The sequence below is a fragment of the Typopeltis vanoorti genome, chromosome 3 (genome assembly GCF_054136105.1).
Source record: "Typopeltis vanoorti isolate ZY-2024b chromosome 3, IOZ_Tvanoo_1.0, whole genome shotgun sequence".
In the NCBI taxonomy this organism is placed as follows: domain Eukaryota; kingdom Metazoa; phylum Arthropoda; class Arachnida; order Uropygi; family Thelyphonidae; genus Typopeltis; species Typopeltis vanoorti.
Genome location: NC_143551.1, coordinates 117,448,148 through 117,470,383, shown reverse-complemented (window position 1 = coordinate 117,470,383; position 22,236 = coordinate 117,448,148). Strand labels below are relative to the sequence as shown.

Below are 22,236 nucleotides of genomic sequence, written 5' to 3'. Positions count from 1 at the left end.
ATGAATTGCAATTAACAGTAGAAAGTGCTATAGCTGATAAAATAGTAGTGTTTTTTTTTTTCCTTAAAGAATTCTTATCTAAAGATGTTTACCGTCCCTGGAAAAGTGATAGCCTTTGACAATATTATCACCACATTTGATAAGTAAGTACTCGAAGTTATAGATATACATCTACTCTTCAATCTTTATCTAAATTCCGTCTGTCAGTGAATTTCTTGTAATGCATGAAATTTATGGTAATAGTCAGAGCCGGCGCTAGGGTCTTTTGTCGCCCGCATGCAATTTCTGTCTAAGCGCCCCTGTAACGATCCGGGCGTGTGTGGTTCTTTTACGATAATAAAAATTTAAATTATTTGAAATTTCTTAAATAAATATTGATAGAACAGCCACACATTGGTTCGCTAAATGAAATGAAACGCTAAATGCAGGCAGGATAATCATTAAAAACCCGAATATTCAAAAAATTCTCAAAAGTTAAAGCAAATTTTGATAAAGCCACTTCACTTTAATCGTTTAATATAATGATACAGGGATTATAGCCTTTTCACCGACCCGAATCGCTAACAAAATTTAAATGAATTTTAATTAAAGTTAAAATTTATTTGAACTAAAGTTTAAAAAATTCTTGCATTTTACAAGTTACTAAATTCTTAGTAACTTGTAAAAAAAAATTAATAATTTTTATAAGTGGAACTATCTTTTAGGAAAATAAAAGAAACTCAAGATAGATGAGAAAATAAGAAAAGAATTCAGAAATAATAATTAGAACATTTTATTAATATTAATATAAGTATTCAAAAAATAACATCTTTACAGAATAACAGAAAATAAATTAAATTACATAAATATACTTGAAATTTTTGTAATTAAAATTTTAAGGTTTTTGATTTCATGTTCACAAAATTAGAAATAATGGTCTTAACGTCTAATTCCGTACATATATCATTTTCAATAACTATTAGCGCCAAACTAACAAGCCTTTTTTGTGACATACTTGTTCTTAAGTAGGTTTTAATCAATTTCAACTTGGAAAAGGAACTTTCACCGCTCGCTACACTAACAGTTAAGGTTAATAGTATTCTTAAAGCAATTGAAAAGTTAGGGAAAGATAAGTTATTGGACATAATAAAATTAAGAATATCGAAAGGGCTTTTGAATATTTAAATTATCCTTCCGAAAAATATCCCGGAAAGCACATAACTCGTCATATAGTTCTATTGCATTTACGTCTTTATTGTCGCAGTCCTTCAAGAGAATCTCTGAATAGTCACAATTTCTTCATAAATCTTCGTTATTAATTTGTAGTAATCTATACAAGAAATTGAAATTATCATAATATGTTTTTAGTTGTTCAAAACGTTCTATTAACGAACACATTGCAACGTCTAGAAGTGTATAAAACACATTCACTCTAAATTTATCTTCTGGCGATTGTGGCGTTTCGTCATGACGCTCGTAGTCCAATTGTCGTGTCTTCTTTCGTCGTCGAACTTCCGTACCAGTTTTAAATTCTTCTCCATCCACCTCTTCACTCAGTTATTTTGACGTTTTTAGAACTTCTTTAAAATTTGTATCTGATCGATACTCTTGTAAGAATATTTTTAAGTTTTCGATAGATTCTAAAGCAAGTGTAATGTTCATATTTTTGTCTTGAAGCATTTTACTCGCAGGGTTTATTCTGTTAAGTAAATCATGCCAGGTTATAAGAGAGCAAATAAATTTGTAGTCCTTTATTTTAGCACATGATGTTTGTGCTTCATGTGAGTTTCTTTATTAAAATTTTCATTATTTAAAATTTCAAAAAGTGCATCAGAAATTTCTCCTAACTGATATCGTAGAGGACGGATTGCATTAATTTTACTTTCCCATCGCGTTTCTGATGGCTGTTTCAATGTTAAATTTTTTACGAACTTTAAAAGGATTTCCCAACGTTTGTAAGAGAATGAAAAGAAATTTTATATTTCTTGAATAATTGCAAAGAAACTAATTGTATCTGCATTCACTTTGGCTGCATCGTTAATGATTAAATTTAGAATATGAGCAGCACATGGCACGTAAAAAGCTCGAGGATTTTTGTTCGAAAGCAAATGTTGGAGCCCATATTTTTTCTTTTTCATATCTGCCCCATTGTCATACCATTGACCTCGCATGTCTTCAATGGGAATGTTCCATTTTTCCAGTTGTTCCATTATTGTTGCACATAAACCACGTCCTGGAATCTGATATATCTGCAAAATCTAAAAAGTTTTCTCTGATCTTGATAATTCCATTGTCATAGGAAACAAAGAGAATAATAATGGTCATTTGTTCTGTTTTACTTGCATCAGGTGTGCAGTCTAAAATTATGGAATAATATTTAGATTTGCGAATTGATAATAAAATTGTATCCCTGATTGCGTTATACTTAAAGTTTCCAATATTACATTTTGACTGTCTTTACTCAAATAGTATACCCTATTGTTTCGTTGTAGGGCACTTTCAACATGATTTTCCATAACGGGATCAAACATAGCAAACAGTTCGACTAATTTTAAAAAATTGCCGTTATTCCTTTCATATAATTTATCAGATGATCCGCGAAAAGCTAAATTTCGACTACCAAGGAATTTTATAATTTCAATCAAGCGTTCTAAAACACTCGTCTAATGTTTCTTTCCCATTTCATACATGCGTTGAGTCTGGAAATCAATAGTAGTAGTTTTTTTTTTTTTTTTTTTTGTAATTTTTATCAAGTTCCTTCCATTTTAAGAAATTTTCCTTCTGAGTTAAACTTACATTTCTCTAATCGTTATAACCTTCTACAAGACTCAGTAGGTGATTCAGTTGATGCGACAAGTTTGCAACAAAAGCAAAAAAACAGAATTTAAAGTTTCGGAATAAATGAGTCATGTTCTTGGCAGGAGCTCCCGTTTTCCATTTTTCTATTATAATATGTGTCGCCAAATTTACGACCGTATGTATCTCTGAGATATATTATATTTTTCTTTTGAGCAGGCTCCATTTCAATTAAAACAACTCGTAATTTTTTATCAATATTTCCCCATTCACCTGGATCTTCTAAATTTACAGACACTAAGCATGTGTTAGTTTCGTGGTCAACTACAACTAAATCTTGTTGTAGTTGACTAAATCCTAACTATTTTTTACTTAAATCATGTTCAATTATCTTGTTCAATAGTTGCAATAGTACTTTCATGAAAACTGGATTATGTGCATAGTTCTTCGACTCCGATTTCTGATGTATCGAGTTGGTTACAATCTGCATCAGAATATTTTATATTGTAACAAATTTATTAAGAGCCCCAGTTTGTTTCTAATATCTGCTTCTTTCGCAGCATGACGCTTACGATTTTGTGCACCGAATAACTTTTTTTTTTATTTTTGATTCCATTTCTATTTTATACCCACAAGAAATTATTACACAGACACGAAATAATAGTCGGCACTGCGCTACTGTCAGTAGCCTACTGAGATGCGTACCATATGACTGGTTAATTAGCAACAAATGTTTTGTACGAAAATTCGTTTCTGTGCATGAAACCGTTCACCGTTTCACTTTCGATAGACTGCAGTAGACACAACATTCTGCAGGCAAGCATTTAGCCTGCTCTCCCTGCAAAATTGTAAACAGCTGGCTGATCAAAGAGATGGCAATATTTTTTTTTTTTTAATTTTTATTCGGTGTATTCGGCCTTATTTATTTTAATATTGATCATTCTAAGAATGTTTTGTTTTTATGATAAAAATTTTGTTTCTTAAAAATTAACTTATGAACCGTTCCATGGCGACGGCGCCCGCATCGTAGCGGCGGCCCTGGTAATAGTAAATACAAAGAGAAAAAAAGAAAAAAACTTGGATGATGACGCATAAACATTTTGAATAATTTTGCCTGTCGTTGTGTAAGTTACTGTGAAGAGTATGTTTATCAAACTATTTCAACAGGCGTCCTTCCTCTTCTGCATAAATGTTTTTCTGTGTGTGGAATTCTTTTAAATAAAAAAAGAGAAAGGATATAGATGAAAATGTTTGTGTGGTGAGGAAAAAAAAATTTCCTCACACAGAATAGAATTACTCTCAAGTGAACACGCATGCAGTTGACATACTCGCATCATAGTCAGAGCTACCTTCGTTCTAAATTACTTGTAATCCAAAAGTAGCAACCGCATTGAAAGCACAGTTTGGAAACCTCTCGAGAGTCTTCAGTGAGCGAAAAGGTATACCTTTACCGTTGATTGAAAAAGTGTGCTGTGTCTCCAGGATTATTTTAAAGAATGTCGTCTTCGCGGAAGTACAACTAACTGCACAAATATCCCTGAGGTCGTTGTTCTCTAAACAACTTCCTAAGGGCAGCAACTAAAGCTATGAGGCTCGTATGTTGGTTAAGTGTGTGTTCTAGCCGGTTTGGGAAATAAGAGGCAATATAGGATTTATTTTATAGGACGTGAAATAATCTTAAAAGAATAATCCCAACTACTCCTCTCTAGATTCATTTCTAATTTAAACACCTTTTTTTTTTTTTTTTAAATCACGCACTTAATTTTACGTATGTTTTGTTTACTCGTTCTTCGGAAAGTAAATATTTGAAACATGTGAATAATTCATAATTTTACTATATTATTATTAGTAATAGTATCAGACTTTGATGGAGTCAAAGGACTCATTCCGGGAGATTCGCACTCTCTCATGCAAAAAGATCATCGAATGTGGTGAGTGGGGAAAACTATGAATGAGTTTAAGGCATAGTTTTCCCCACTCACCACACTTTCAGACAAACGCCAATCACTCTTCGAGCAAAGAACCTTCTTCTCGCTCCCCTGCTTGCACCCTGCTTATACAGCTTCAAGGAACCCTTGCCTCCCTCTACTCTGTGAAATATCTTCTCCACATTAATCTGGTAACAACTTCTCCCCAGTTTATGTCTCAATCATATCCCCTCTTCTTCTTCTTCTTCTATTCACAAGGCTCTGTAAGTTGTATTTCTTTCAATCTCTCCTCGTATATGACATTCCATATGACACAACTTAGTAAATTCTCTGAATCCTCTCCGGTACACCCCCCCCCCGAAAATCAGGCGACCAAATCTGAGTACAGTAGTCAATATCAGGCATAATCAAAACCTTAATACAAGGGAACCATAATTTCTTTGGTTCTGTATGTCAAAGATTTCCTCTTCATTGCCATAATCCATTCTGATGTTTCTACAATTTTAGCAATGTGATCCCCCTAAACTTCAAGTCTGTCCACCTGTCACTGCCATATTTCTCATTTCTTCCATCACCTTCAAAATTTCCCATACATATTACACTTATTATTTGTATACTTTGCTTCCAAACCATGCCTACCAAATTTCTAGACCGTGCACTTTGCAACATCAAACTGATGGCTCCACTCATTTGCCCACTTGCATAGTCTATTGAGATCCTCATATAAGTCCACATCTGGCTGCTCCTCGTAGTTTTACGAACTTTGCATTATCAGCAAATAGCTGCACATCTACAATTCAGACTGTTCCATTGCCATACAGATTAAATAATAATTGTCCCAAAACAGATCCCACTGGTAATCCACCACTAACCTTCCTCTTATGGAATAGCATTCCACCATATACAACATGCTAACACCTATCCGACAGCCAATCAGCTATTCTGGTCATGAGTCTGTCATCTAATTCCATCTGTTTAAATTTAGCTATCTTGTCATGTGGCAGTCTATCAAAGGCCTCTGAAAAATCCAAGTACGCCATTGTATATGCATCCCCCCTTATCCAGTGAATTTGTTACTATGTTGCAATACGCAAGAGGATTGCTAAAGCGGGACCTCTCCCTAACAAACCCATGCTGATCATCATCATAGAGAATACTGATATATTATCAACCCAAGTCTAAATCCTAATCTGTTTTAAATTATGCTTATGACACTGTAATTTTCAGTCTTACGTTAATCTCCTTTCTTAAATATAGATATAAAATTAGCTTTTAACCAATATCTGATGTTTGATTTACATTTGTTTCAATTATTTATTAATCTTAGGAATAAATTTTGATGAGATATTCTGTGTCTTACTTCCAAAGCTTTGTATTTATACTATGCGTTGCAGTTGATTTTGATATCCTTATTGTTATTTTACTTCTTCCTGTCTAATCGATTCTATACATATATTTTTGTTTTATTTATTTCATCTTTTAGATGAATCTCACTCATAAAAGGTTGTAAACTTACATACACTCATGAGCTAAAATATTATGATCACCTTGATCATGAGCTTGCACCCTTCTTGGCATTGAGTCCACTAGACCACGGAAGGCGTCCTTAGATATTCTGGATCAACTAGAAGAATAACGTCGTGGAAGTCAGCAGTTGAGTGAGACATTGGAGTTGACCGCAGTACACTACTCTCTTCTCCGATTGCCAATTAAAAATCATTAATAATCTGGGGCAGCTGTTATGACTGGCTAAGAGCGAAGTAGGCCTAATCCTTTTGGGTAATAAAAAGCGTTAGTAAAGTTTATTTTATTTATTTATTCTCTGTCATTCTAAGGATATTTATTCATATCCTTTGTTTTAAAAAATAAATGAATTCCTTTTACATTATTAAGAATACTCAAATCTATTAGTTCATTAAGATATTATTATTATTATTATTATTCAAATTTCTTCAAGTTTCCCTGTAACATTCGAAATTATTTATTTCCTGTTCTCATTTAATTCTGCTGATTTTCATGGCATTTATTTACTGTTTTAGAGATATTTGGTTTTAATATTGACTATACGAATTTCGTAATTTATAAAAGTATGTTTTATGTTTATTTTCCCCCCATTTCTTAGCAATTAAAATGTCCACTCCATTTGCTGTGAATGTTGACCTACTTCGATGTATAACGTAATATAAATATATTTTGTTAAACTTTTATTGTTGCCATTATCACTGCTATATTCATATTTTTAAGTTATAAAGAATTCCGAGATTCCTGATTATTTGTGCTGTTATACTTTCTGATTGAAATCTACATTTATTATTTATTATTACGTGACACTTCCAAGGAGTCTCAAGATTCATATTCTCTGTCTCCATTACTCCATCCACCAACTACATCGAACCTCTACTGCCATCATCATTTACATCAACGCCGTCTACTGGCCACCACTAATATTTTTTGTATGTAAATTGCGTGTGTTCTGAAGTGCTAATTTGCCTGTAAGTGGGATGAAAAACCAGAGTTAATGGGAGAAAAACCCTGCTACTCCGTATGAGATCAGCTAACTCACCTTCGATTGAAAAAGTCCACATAAAGATTCTCCTCCCGTCACGACGAGAATCGAACTTAGGCCTTTTCCAATCAATGGACGCAACGTACCGTCGTTCTTCCATTTGCGCTACGGAGGTGCTTGAATTTTCTATTTGAAGTTTCTCAATTAAAAAGATTTTTATTTGTTACGGTACCCAGCCTTAAGCAAAATCCTCAACCTAAAGGAGCACGATATCTTTCTTAGTTTGGCAGTTATCTCTTGACTTTTCTAGCTAAAGAGGCTCTGCCACTAGGTTCAACTTCTGCTGGTATAGCTCTTAGAGTCATTAGTGAATATAAGCTTCCATACGCTTCAAGGTGGTTATGGTTGTTTGAAATTACGACCAAAGCAACCCTATAAAGCCAATGGAATGTGATTGTTATTACAAGAGTGTGGTCTCCTGACCGATTTTGCCTGTTTTGCGGAATCAAAAACCCGAGTCTTCCAGGATTATTATTATTAAGAGAGACCTATTAAGAGAAGAAAAAAAAACCTATTAAGAGAAAAAAAAAAAAAACCCTCCAGGGAGTCAGGGACTCATCGAAGGAGGTCACATACTACTTGCACCAGCTATCATACTTGTGTTTGAATTCTTTCACGCTACTTGCGCTCACACCACCCTAAGAGAGAAAAATATAGCCCTCACCCCCTTAGCGGTATTGATTCTCAGCTTCCAAGGATGCCAATCATATCTTTCTCTCTTTCTCCTGTTTTATGGTGTATGCAGCCTAGAAATCCTCAATCTGTCTTTATAATCAGTATTCCACAATCCTGATATCATTTTTAACACTCCCCCGTTCACTCTCTCCACTGTATCAGAATCACCAGGGAAATCAGGAGACCAAACCTGCCCACAATAGACCAAGTGAGGTCTTATCTAGACCTTGTAAAGAGGCAAAATGGCTTCCTTATCTTGACACGTCAAAGTTCGTTTCAGCATTGCCATTATTCTCTGAGTTGTATTTAACTCCGAGAATAATGAGCAACCCAACTAGATAACAAGAATTAAAAACTGCTGATTGAAACTAGAGACGTGAAACCCATTAAAACTCTATTTCACGGTTTCAAAGTGTCCCTCAACTTAAGGCCAAGGTATTAGTTTGGGTTTATTTAAGGGATAAGAAAGTATTTCTACAGTTAGCAATGCAATTGTCCCTGTATTATCGCGAGGTTATATATCATTTTCCCTAATCAGGTGTTGAATGAGGTCCTCCATAACTGCCATTCAAATGTAAACGTGATTTATAGATATCTAGAGACCTTCCACATACCTAATTGTGTTAGAAACGAAGGTGTTTAGTTATCACAGTCCTAAAATCCTCCCTCACCGCGTGATGATTATCATAATCAAATTTCAGATACGTATTTTGAATGTGCGTATCAGGAAATTGATATCGATTAATTCGATAATCAGGTAGGTTCTCTACCTGATAAGGGAACTTATCAGGTAGAGAACTTATCACTACCTGATAAGTTCTCATTATTACTAACATCCTGTCCACAATTTCCTTTCAAATACTTCAGTGTGTCCGCTCACCTTTTACTGATTACATTTTCCTCTATCAGGACAGATATACTTTCACTTATGTGATAATATGAAGAGATATTTCTGAACAATATTTCCTTCAACATGGCAATCCGTCCATGCACTGTGGGACGGCCAATCGCCCGATTACAATTTTTTTCCCCTCAGATCATGGCACAATACATCTACAGTATAAAAGGCAGTGGTTGTGTGCTGTTGAAGGAGACATGGAATGTGATCTGTAAAACAGACACAATGTAGAAGTTCTGCATGTCTTTTAGCATGCAATACGTCTGCTCCATAACTGTAACCAAAGTTATAGGGAGTCCATAAAACAGACGATCCTCGCCACAAAACTTTACAGTTCGAATGCTGCATTCAAACTAAAACTCTCTACAACTGCCATACCTTCACTCGTCCACCAGACAAGAAAAAAAAAACAATTAACATAGTCTTCCTTGGTCTTCCTCTTCTCCAGGAGAAGAGGAAGACCAAGAATTAGATGGAGTTAAAGAAGCAACTGGAGTGGGCTTGGAGGTTCTGAAAGACATGGTCAGGGACAGATCGGAATGGAGAGTTTATGTTCATGGAGTCGCCAGGAGTCGGAAACGATTCGATGGATCTTAACACACAATGCAACTAATAGGCTGCTGGTTGGAACTGAATTTTGCCCCCCGATGGTACACGACCTTCCAGTTTATAACAGGCCGGAAGTGAGTTTGACTCACACAAAGAAACAAAAATGCACCCGAAGCAGAAATTTTCCGAACTGAGTTGATGCCAAGGTGGCATTCTAAAAACCATCTGCTGTTTGTACTGACGCGGATATTCTGAACACGTAGCGAAGTTAATAGAGTAGAAACAGCTGGATTTATTTTCTGAAGAAAGAAACATAGTTCAAACTCCCCCCACACACATACAGAGAGAGAGAGAGAGAGAGAGGGAGAGAGAGAGAGAGAAAATAATGAGAAGTACCTTTCCATACTATGTTACTGCCTGCGTGTTTTTTTTTTTTAAATTTTTATTTTGTTCTGATGCTTTCAAATATTGCTCCATATCTAACGATAGTTCGATATTCGATAAAAAAAAAAAAAAAATAGATAACCTGTGAATCAAATGCAAGTGCTGATATGATATCTGTTCAATTTCTTTTTTTTTCGCATATAATCACAAGTTGTTTCCTTAGTAAATATCGAATTTTAATCTATATTATCAATAATGAAAGTTTTGTGTCCTGAGTTTTGGGTTTTAAAAGTGGCATACAAATAATTCAATCGAAATATCAAAATCTTTGTACTTGTCACTGTTCACCTTTTTTAATGTCTTTAGTCATTTTACTGTAATTTGTATTTAACAAGATTTGCACTCCTGCATCGAGATTATATTATGCTACATAAGTATATAGCTCTTTCAATAAGTGAAGTATTTAAGAGTGAGTGGCCAGCCTCTCATTTGGTTAATGCAGCCTTTGCTGAAGATATCTGACTGACCTTCTTTCCTGGTTAGGACATACTAATTAACGATGCAAAAATTTAGCTTCTAGGTTAATGATGTGGCCATTTTTACTCTAGAAAGTAGCATACTTATTTGCTTATAGATTCCTAAATGCTAATTTAAAGGATATGGTTGCTGTTTTTGTGAATTGTCCTTCTCTCTCTCTCTCCACTGTCTGTCTCTGAACAGATTTGATTTGATTGATCTGCAATAATGGTTTCGTCATTTAGGAACTTACCGTAATGCTCTTCAAAACACATTTTAATGGTGAAAGACGCCAAATAGCTGATGATAAATAAAACAGAACTCGTATGCCATGAAAATAGTCAGTCACAGTGTTGCGATATACTTTTAGGATTTGTTAATTAGATTAATAGAATCAGTTGTATTATTACAAATCCAGCAGTCGAGTTCAGGCCAGTTGGTACGGGGTCAGTTCCTTAACAATTTCCAAAGTTAATGAATTACAATCGTAAGTGTGGGAAAACAGTGGAATCATTAGAGTATACAAAAAAAAAACAACAACATGTAACTAGATTATTATGTATGTATATGGTTATTAATTAGTACAGCTTTTCATCGCAGCAAAATATTATCGAATAATATTTTGTTTTTCTATCTTCGCTGACCTGGTTGGCAGAATGGTTAGCACGGTCACTTTCTAACCAACAAGTTGTGTGTTCGAATCCCGTCGTAAACATAGTTGTATGTTTTCATGTGGGAGATGAATTCCATCGCTCGATGTGAGACCATCATCCCGCTTTAAAAGAGGTCTGAGGTAACTTGAAAAATTCCATGTTTGGTCTCTAGTCATGAGGGTTTTCTGAGAAGTAAACAATAATAATAATTAATCTAAACATAGAGGAAATTCTTAGTCCACTCACAGTGGACTAAGAATTAGAAAAATTTACAACATTTTCTAGTGGTAGAAACATAAAAACAATAAGAAGCTCCATGTGAATATACCTTTTATCCCGTTTTTCAGGCGAAAGTATAGAACCTGTTAGAGTGTCTCTATCGCTTTTTTGTTAGTCATATAATTGTTAAAAATTGATTTAATTACAAAACTTATTCGGCATATTTTCGTTTCGACTTAAAATGAAAATTTAACAAGCGTTGGGTACGAAATGTACCATTTTGCTATTTACGCTCATCAACCAAAACAGTACGACCACTTTGCCTGTTTTAAGTCAACCAGACTGCAGACTTAGCGGAAACAAGATGGTGGCAGCGGTATCTTTGTATGGGCATTATTCTCATGGATATCATTCACCCCGAACACGCCCTGATCATTAATTCTTACATGAGGATTGTTGACCAGATATTACCCTACATGGTGATAATGTGCCCAATGGATCCGGACTCTTTGAACGCTCCGTGCCACAAGGCTCGCATTGTGCAAGTATGGTTCTAAATGCATACTACGCATTCCGGGTACATACTACACTAGACTGCCTAACTCATTTCAATATCAACGAAGATTTACGAGATCATATTGAACGCAGTGTCCTCCGGTCGATGTAGTATCGCGTTCGGTCGCTGACTTCTTTCTGTTCAGCTTTTTGGCCTCTGGTTGGTCAAGCGTTATTAAGGAATTCATTTTCTAGCCAACTCAATGTAGCACTGGGGAGAGGAGGATTTTGATGTTTGAAAATGGCATTAGAATGCAGGTGATTTTCATGGCACTGTTGGAGGAAACCGTTTTGCCTAATTGAGTTGTGAGATGTCTTGAAAAAATACCAAAGATGCCAATGTATTTATAAGCTTTAAATACGTTTGTTTATAAATGAAAAATTGTTTCACAGATCTGTTTCAGTTTTTTGTTGTACTCTTTTTTTATGCATCTTGAGCTATAAGAAGAAGAAAAACTTAATTAGTCTGTTCTTATGGTGCGTATCACGCAAATAGTTCGTTTTTTCCAGACCTCGAAAAGACACCGATCTTAGTAGTAATGTTAGTTAGTATGGAGAAAATAATACATGATTTTTCATCTGTTTTTTTTTTTGTGCGCTATTAGCTAGTTTATGAGCATTTAGATCTTCAATCTCTCTCTCTCTCTCTCTCTCTCTCTCTCTCTGTGTGTGTGTGTGTGTGTGTGTGTGTGTGTGTGTGTGTGTGTGTGTGTGTGTGTGTGTGTGTGTGTGTGTGTGTGTATATATATATATATATATATATTTTTTTTTTTTTTTTAAGTAGTTATTTCTAAGGAGTTATACCTTTCTAGATGAATAAAAACATTTAGAGTATATTATTTATTTTAGATTTCCTGGTGAGTAAGTCATCACATCATCAAAACGACATGCTAGTATCGCATGTAAGTAGTGATCTTCACTTTATAATTAACGATTTGATCACATCAGCAAGAAAATTTCTTGTAAATGTAATTGCGTAAATAATCAAATAATTTGAAATCATAAAGAAACTTATTTTCGATTTGTTTCAACTTTATCTATTTATTTCTTCCTAGTAAGTGATTAACAATCCATGATGTGATGGCATATTATATGAGTATAAATTACTTCTTCCAATTCTGAATATACACAAAGAAATGAACAAGAAACATAATCTTAATTTTCGCTAAAAACAAGTGATTTGTGAATGCTAGAATTAAACAGCAATATTTTTCATGCCTTCATTTCTCACCCTGTTTTTCTTTCTCGTATCCGAAGAAAATTTAGATGCAATCTTTCCATAAATCGGCAATATCCGTACCTTTGGTTTTCTCCAAAAATTTCCGTTCTAAACGCTTACTTTGTTCTTCAGAGAAATGAATTTTCCAGTCTCCAACAATTCCTTTACGAACAAAATTCACTTCACGGGGTTTTTCTCCAGATACCCCTGAAGTAAAGGTTTTTTTGATTCCTTCAGGGAGTTTGGGATTATTCAAAATTTCTTCTCTGGAAGAAGTCATAAGTTGTTGCATAAACTTGCCGGTCGTTTCTTTCATATACTTTACGCTACTATATTCCAAAATCTTGTCTACTATTGTGGGATCTTTCTCAAGTGGTTCCAGAAACTCTGGACCCAAAAATTTGGCAAATCTCAACACGGCACTTTTCGGATTCTTTTTCATCTCTTCATAAGTGATAAATAAGACATTTGGATCATTTCTATGCGAGTACCATGAGAGCAAGTGATCAAAATAATCTCCGAAATCATTTTCTCCATTTAGGAAAATTTCGAAGTAATCATCAAATTCTCCATCCGCATAATCGTAGATAGGGATCGATTTGGTGTGGTGAAAGAAGGACACGCAACAATCCTTAGGATTCCTTGCAACATAAATATATTTAGTTTCAGGCGAATAAGGAGTTAAATGGAATGGTAAGTGAATTTTGATTGGTCCTGGACGGGTCATGGTCTCCGCAGCTTCAGCTCCAGTTAACTCTAAAAATGGAGCATCAGAAAAAAATTCGACCATTTCAGTAAATGGTTGTCCTTTACGAAAGATCAATGAAATTATCTGCTGCGTCCATGTTGTTCCGCATTTAGGAAAGGTGACAATAAAGACGTCATCAGGTCTTGGTTTGTAGCTGATAGCAGATTTCAAGCTTTCTGAGCTAAATGCTTCAGCAATCCTGAATCCATCAACATCTTTGTACTTCGGCCATTTTCGTATGTTGCTCATGATGATATGCCACTCTGCAAAGAAAAAACAGGATAATAACTGTAGATTAAAGAAATTAATAAAATTGCATCTCTCTCTCTCTCTCTCTCTCTCTCTCTCTCTCTCTCTCTCTCTCTCTCTCTCTCTCCTTCTCTGTTTGTGTGTGTGCATTTGTTTGAGATATTGCACTATCATCGATTTATAATATTTCTGATATTAGTTGACTGAGACTTTATAAAGAACTTCTCAATCCTGAGTTTATTATCATCATTGTTAAAACTTCCATGAATCCCAAAAGTAATAGTGAGAGGATATTCCACTCCACAGTTCATCCAACTCGACAGTTCACAATTGTTTTTGCTATGAATTTCTTGTGTTCTCCTGCCGGTTGGTGTGCTTTTTAGGAGGAAAATCATCTCAACATTCACATTTGTTTTTTTGTTTCAAATGAATGTGAATTACATAAAACTATTAAAAAAGTCTAATAAAAAAATTCTTATAAATATAATTCTCTGACGCTTCGAGTCCCTTAGTACTAGGAGTTTTTGCTCCCTTGTGTTTCTTCCTGATCTCTGACGAAAACCAACAAGTTTGAAACAGCTGTCGAGTCAGTGAAACCTTATTAAAATGAACCAATAGGAGACGAACATATGGACGCTAGCGTTCATCTAAGGTTCGGCTGGGGCGACTAAGTATGGCGGCGAGTATATTCCCGTAAGCTCTCTGATCAATTTTCCCACGAAACTTTTATAGTTTCACGAAACTGTATAGTTTCTGTATTCGGCTCTGAAATAATGTTGGATTTAATATCCACTTAATTTTTGTAATTTTGCATCGTCGAATCGAATTGAAGCTCTTTATTTTTTAGTAAATACTTATAAAAATGAGATTCCGGTCGGATTCGAATCCCGCCTTAACGCGAACATCCAACACAAGAGCGCATGTCTAGCCATGAAAGGAACGAATTATTTGCTTAATTTAAACAGTGTACACATTTAATTGATTATTATTATTACTGCAGAAAAAAAAAGCTATTTTAGAAACAAATTAACAACAGCTCAGAAGGACATAAACGAAAGCTGGCACCGGATCAATGAAATGTTGGACAATACACACAAAACAACAGCCGGCAAAGAACTAATGCAGCAAACCACAGCAGAGGAAATGAAGAACAAGGAGTACAATAACTGAAATTCAGGTAGCCCACTTTTAATGTATTACTGGAAAATAGATTATAAAACCTAAAAGATTGTTTAATCATATTTGTTGAGGAACTATTTGAAAGAAATACCGCACAAATTACTGAAAAATTTAAACAATATGAGCAATTTGTTAAATTTAATGACAGTTCTGTAGAATTGCAGACCGTTAGAGAAATTAAAAACAGTGTTAAAGTGCTAACGAAAAGGCAGTATAACTTAATTAATGACAATGGAACTGCGGCAAGAACTGGATTTTCTAAAACAATATTACGAACTCCAAAATCTACAACAGCATGAAAATTCTCTTCATAGATGATCTCCCAAAAATTGCGACTGAACCTTTGAAAGACACGATAATTCAATTCTGCCAGAAAATTGGCGCTCCCATAGAAGCAAAAGATATCCAGTCGTTTCATCGATTACCTCAAAAAAGAAAAATAGAAACTTTTCCACGACCTTCTCCCCCGTCGTAGTGTGACTCACTAACACTCTAACAATAAGAAAACATCATAAAAGCTAGCAGGATTAAAAAACCCAGCAGCCAACCATCTGAATGGAACTCACGACAATACCCCTGTCCAAGTACCTAACACCATATTATCAGAAACTATTCTACCATACAAGGAAAGTAAAAACAGAAAAACACAAGGAGTTTATATGGATAAGAGACAGCAAAATATTCCTTTAACAAGATGCGAAGGCAATCCAAATAAAATCTGTAGAAATTCTCAACAGGCTGCCAGATTAAAAGAAACATTGATGATTCCTAAAGAAGGGAACAACATACCAACCTATATGAAAGCCGACCACCAAGCAGATCTAATCACCCCTGAACATGACCGCTTCCACATTCTAAACTCAATAACAGAATGGAAAAAGTGACTACCCCCCCCCCCCAAAAGATTGTTCTTCATATCAACATCAGGAGCATTTAAAAATACTGGCTACCTGGCAAGTTTATCTGAAGGAAGATATAAACAACATAGATATTTTAATACTAACAGAAGTATCCACAATAAACGAAGGGGCACCCATTTATAAAATGGTTGCCTCTTTATAAAACTTTCAACAACACAAACACTGCAGATAAACTAAACGAGATGGTGGCATAATAATATTTAGCAAACATAAACCAGAAGTAATAGAAATACTCTATAAATCAGAATACGCGGTAAATATATCTATCGAAGTTAAAAATGTCAAACAAGAGAACTCCTTGATATTAAGCACAATATACAGACCACCCAATTTAAGCACCATAAAATTTCTCGAAGAATTAAACAGATGGCTTTCTACTACGGAAAAAGGAGGCATTGGAATACGTGATGTTAATAGGTGACATAAATATAAACATTATGAACGTAAATAACAACAGAGCACGATACCTGGACCTATTAGCATATAACATAACCCCATCCGTGCAGTCGTATACAGGAGAAGAGATAGTCGAAAATACAGTCACCTCATCCTGTATCGATCACATAAATATACGGGCCCCTTCAAACAGCTACACAGCAGCCGTCATAACGTGTAAACTGGCAGACTATTATGTCACTGCATTACAGTTCCATACTGAACCTAAACCCGTAAAACTCACTGAGATTACAAAACAGTATAATAGAATCCTAAACGAAACTATAAACGACGAAATCAAAAAAATAGACTGGATGTAGATACCATCTTCAGACTCCATGATGCTGTATATACTAACCTCAAACTTATATTTAATAAAAATATATAACAAAGCTTGATTAATATAATCTTGATTCATCATATTCTATCCTTCTTTTTCCCTAAAAATCTTTCTCATTTTTTACAAAAAGATTTATAGTTCATCTTTGGAAACTCGGTTTTTAATCCACATACCTTCATTTTATCCGTAATTCTAGCTCCCCCATATTTGTATCTCCACATTTTTGCGCCTCCTTTCCTTTCGGTCATACTTTCGCAGTGTATGAATGTTTAACGATATACGCCTGATGCTACTCCAAAAGAAGCAACCTCGAACATCCTTCAAAAGGTATGTTCAAAATTAGTTCAAAAAGTATGCTCCATATATTTTTCGTTTATTTATGTCTCTAAAATGTCAATAATGGGTTAAATAAATTGAGTGAAAAGCCAATGACATTACACAAGAGTTACTCTTAAAGAAAAATAGTTAAAATAACTATAAAAATTAATATTAATTTAGAGGAGTAGTATGGAAATTTTCCAGAAATAATATTTATAATAATTTGTGTTTTGTAATCCAACAACCTCTTAATCATTGGCTCTCTACTCAACGCTCCAAACCACCATCACCATCACCCCATTTCCTGCACTTATATAACATATTTTAATAATAATCACATGACACTGTCACCAACACAAGTCCCTATGATGGTCTCACGGTTCAACGGAAGCATCAACTTTACGAAATTATACAAAAATATTCCAAAATATATCGGTCAAGAAACTATATAAAATTTCTTAAGAATTGTCTCAATCATTGCATCACCCCAAAATTCGCAATAGTACGCGGCAACAGAACAGTTTTTGGAAATAAAAGAATTTGTTATCATGTATCCAGAGCACTTATAAAACAAGTCTTCAATGAGAGATTTCAGAAGAAAAAACGGACATATTTATCCGTTTTCACCAGACTAAAAACGTCCAAAATGAATGGGCACTTTTTTCAGAAAATATCCAATCACAAATCAACGATTACACACAATTAATTGAAATTCGCCATACTGAAAAAAAAAAAAAAAAAAAAAAAAAACGGAACGCTCTAACAGATCCCCCATAAAAACAAACGTTCAGCTTCCAACCCTTCCGATAACAACACCATACAACCCACGTCAAATAATTCAATTATAAATTTATCAAATCATAACCCCACACCTGATGAAATTAGCATTTTAAATATTTTAAATAAAGGTAGAAACTAGAAAGCTAAACCAAAAAGCAGCAGACCCCAACAAAGAAATAATATTTCATAAAATAAACATCTTAAATAGCAAAATAAAAATACAATCCAACATTACTCAAAACCTACAAAACGCTCTGATATAATTAAAAAATAACCGGATATAGCTAAAACAGACAAAGGCGACACCACACTGGTCATCATAAACAAAACAGATTATCACAACAAAATAACAGAAATTTTCAGTGATCAAAACACATACCAAAAAAGTCCTAAATGACCTCACTCCAACCTCATAAAACAAATTAATAATATACTATACGAATTAAAAAAATCAAAGTAAGATAGATAAAATAAATAAATAAAATAAAATAAAAAGATAAAATAACAATAAAAAATACAATAGCTCGCACCTCACCTATTCCATATATATTCGGACAAATTAAAACCAATAATGTGGATAGTAGGGTGGATAGTAGTGACTATGAAATGTATAATCAAATTAGCCAAGCAAATAAGAAAAGGGTGATCATTATGGTCGATTTTAATTATGGCAATATAAACAGAAATGATGTAGCAACCGGAAGTAAAGAAAATGAGTTTCTTGAGTTTAAGGACAACTACCTCAGACAGTATGTAAAAGAGGGCACACGAGGATTGAGGTCTTGGATTTGATTATCTCATCAGAGGAAGTAATTATAAACGAAGCGTCCAATCGCCCTCCAATTGTTGAGAGTCACCATGAAGTGATTAGCTGGGTGGTTGCCAGCAGTGTGAGGACCTCTGTGAGAAAAGGGTAAATGTGGAACTACAAGGCTGGTGATTATGAGGAGCTCAGGAGACAGCTCTCAGGTGTAACATCGAATGAGAAGGTAGCTGGAAAAGAGATCAATGGGGAATATTCAAGAACTATCTAGTAGAAGCAATGTCTAAATGTATTCCAAGAGTCGAAGCAATGTCTAAATGTATTCCAAGAGTCGAAGCAATGTCTAAATGTATTCCAAGAGTCAGAAAGTTAAATAAGGTAGGTCTGAAATGGATGAATGAAGAGATTAAGCATGCAATACAGAGACCAATTCCATGAGGTGACTACAAAGACTAGGCAAGGCGGGTCACTTGGTTGGTAATCTACCAAAAGTGAGGTATGAGCAGCAGTTAGCTAACGAAGACAGAAAGAATCCTAGTTAGTTATTTCGATATGTAGCTAGCAAAAAAAAAAAAAAAAAAAAGAACGATTACGGGAAGAGTTAGTCGATCTCTGGCACGGGCTAAAGGGTTTTTTCGTCCCGTAAACTCAAGAAAATCGACCGTCGAACTCACACTATTTTCAGACATTAAAAATATTGTGTTAGGGTTAGGGACTACGAGATGGCGACAATAGCTTGCCGCCTTCTTCACTGCGTACCGATGAATCAGTGATAGCCTTGGGCCAGCTATCTCTCTGATTGGCTACCAGTGGAGATTGAACTGCCCACTCAGTCTCCAAAGTTAGATAGGGTAAACGGCCCCGTCTACTCTCTATATACGGGAACAAATAAGCGTTAGCTGATTTTTTTTTTTTTTTTTTTTTTGATTACGGGAGGATGACATTCATTGGAGAAAATGGTATAAAGACAGCTGTTGTGGAAGGTTTGGTGGAGATACTTAATGAGCATAAAGGTATTTCATTCTTGTGAATGCGACATCATGGAGAGATTGAGAGCTGTTGATGATGGCGAGGAGAGATTGCCTATAAGCGAGCAAGAGGTGTATGGGGGAGTTGAGCAAACTTGATGTTAATAAGGCAGTGGCACTTGATAATATATCGGTTTCCGGAGAGTTCATCGAAAAGGCAATTAATCGAATGAACAATTCATCGAACGACAATTCGTCGAAAATGCAATTCATAGAAAAAACAATTTACCGAAAATTTTAACTTTTAAATGTTATGATAAAAGTGATCCATTTAGAACAAAAACTGAACCGTGCAGAGTGAGAAAGCAATGCTACTTTACTAAGGAATAATTATAGAACAATTTGGTTTCTTATTGTCTTTCTTGTCCGATAACTGTTTCATGTCTGTTGGGATTAATTTGCCGGTTTCCAGGAGGAAAAGCCCAGCCTACGGAGGCTCCATTATTATTATTGTTACTAGTAGTAATATGCGACTTCAATACAGCAATTATTATGGGATGAATTTTATTCATCCCATGAATAATTGCTGTATTGAATAAAAGTTTCAAATAGTGAATCTGATTCAAATTGGCTATTTGAAAGTTTTACAAGAAAATGTCGAATCGTTCCAGTTTTCAGTTCAGCTAGATTCGGGGCAACAAAGAAATAATGTGTCCAAATTATGTATTACAATAACTCTCTTACTTAGTGGAATTAGTAGAAGTTGTCGGTACAAGAAGCAGTTTGCAGGGTTCAGTTTTTGTTCTAAATGGATCACTTTTATCATAACATTTTCGAAAAAAAAAATCGAAATGATATTAGCAATTGCACGTTGGCTGGATCAATTTAATGAAATTTTAGTTAAAATTTTCGGTGAATTGTATTTTCAACGAATTGTCGTTCGATGAATTGCTCATTCGATGAACTGCCTTTTCGATGAACTTTCTTTCAATTAACTGTTTTTTCGATGAATTTTCATGGAACCAATATATCACCACGTAGAATCCGTGGTGATATATTGGTTCCATTGCAGATGTCAACTCCCTGGCATATTCCATCATTCTGATGGAATATGCCAGGGAGTTGACATATCCCAGCCCTTCTTAGGACTTGTAAAGTTACTACTCCGTGTGGTGACCAGATAAGAATAGTTCAAATGTTGCCCATGCATGTCATAAGAGGCGACTAAAATGGTAACGCAGAGTTTCGCTCTCTTAGGTTTCTTCCGGAATTTTCCTCCCGGTGAGGGAGTTTAGATTTCGGAAGGGGGGGGGTTGCCCTGAGAGAGCATTTTGACTCTCTGAGGAGGGTGTTCTCCGAAGTGGTCCGTGAGGGGGGGGGGCTTGTAGATGGATGCTTTTCCCTGGAATAAGAGCGGTTCTGCTCAGTGGTGTGGGAGCCCGTCACTGAGTGGAAGCAACGCTGAATTGGACGGTCTTTCGGCTACTCATAGGGAGTAGTCCGACGGATCGTCTTAATTTTTAGAGGTGACTTTACTTAAAAATCCCACTGTAGCCCATGCATGTCGTACGAGGCGACTAAAATGGGTATTGTTATCGCATGAATCCATTAGAGAATCGATTAAGGTATACTTAAGCGTATTTATTCACTGCGACACTATTAGACTGTGATGTATAATTTAATGCATAATGAATAAATGTTTTAATTAATATAAAAGGTGGATTTTAATTAGTCATACTATAAACACAGTCGCATTGACGGTGCGATTATAATTGTACGATTTTGATTTAGGATTACATTCAACTTCCTTATTCGCGAAATGTTCATGAAGAAAGTAGAAGAATGCTGCGTACTACTCTACTTTCTTATAAACCACACTGAAAGATCCATGGAGGCTTAAAAGACAAGGTCATTAACATACACACCCACCCACCCACACACACACACACACACACACACACACACTGTTCCTTTTGGACTCCCTACGCTATAACAATTTCGAAATACTTACAACTAATCCGAGTAGCTTTCAGAAACTTGCTTGGTGATAAAAACAAAATCGCCTTGGTGGCTGTTTGCAAGAAGAGTAGAATACGAACGCTTCGTTATCCGAAATATAACTGAGTTTATCATCCAAAAATGATTTGTATTTTGCTATTGGTATATTTTAATCACGTGGATTTTCCTATCTTATTTCTACTGATGTAACAGGAAGTTACATAAAATATTCTCGCCAGTCTTTCTATCAGCTGTTCGTGGCTATTAGGAAAACCATATTTATTGTTAACATGCGCAATTATTGTAATTTGTCTTTTGTTTAAACTTTCCTGACGTCAGAGATGTGCGCTTTGAACACGCTAAACTGTTTGCTAAGAAAATGCATGCAAAAGACATCAAGCTGATTTTCTGAGATCCGTGGAAAACCACATGAGTGTTTGAGCCAGCCTCAGAAGAGATATCGTGATTGAATTAATGTATTTCTCATATACAAGTGGTAAGTTTTTTCTCATCTCATCTCTTCCTTTACCCTCTTTTACCTTGGGTTTTGTCGAGGGTTTATTAATCAACGGACCTCAAACCGTTCACAGGATAAGGTGGT

General features: G+C 35.1%; 1 protein-coding gene across 1 annotated transcript; it reads right to left on the bottom strand.

The window, feature by feature from the left end:
- Positions 1-12,771: 12,771 nt before the first annotated feature.
- On the bottom strand, positions 12,772-21,753 carry LOC150108498 (sulfotransferase ssu-1-like). Its single transcript, XM_090415913.1, has 2 exons — positions 21,649-21,753; positions 12,772-13,948 (listed from the first exon to the last, which is right to left on the bottom strand). The coding sequence occupies exon 2, from the start codon at positions 13,932-13,934 to the stop codon at positions 12,981-12,983; it is 954 nt and encodes a 317-aa protein (XP_090272039.1). The 5' UTR covers positions 13,935-13,948; positions 21,649-21,753; the 3' UTR covers positions 12,772-12,980.
- Positions 21,754-22,236: the final 483 nt, after the last annotated feature.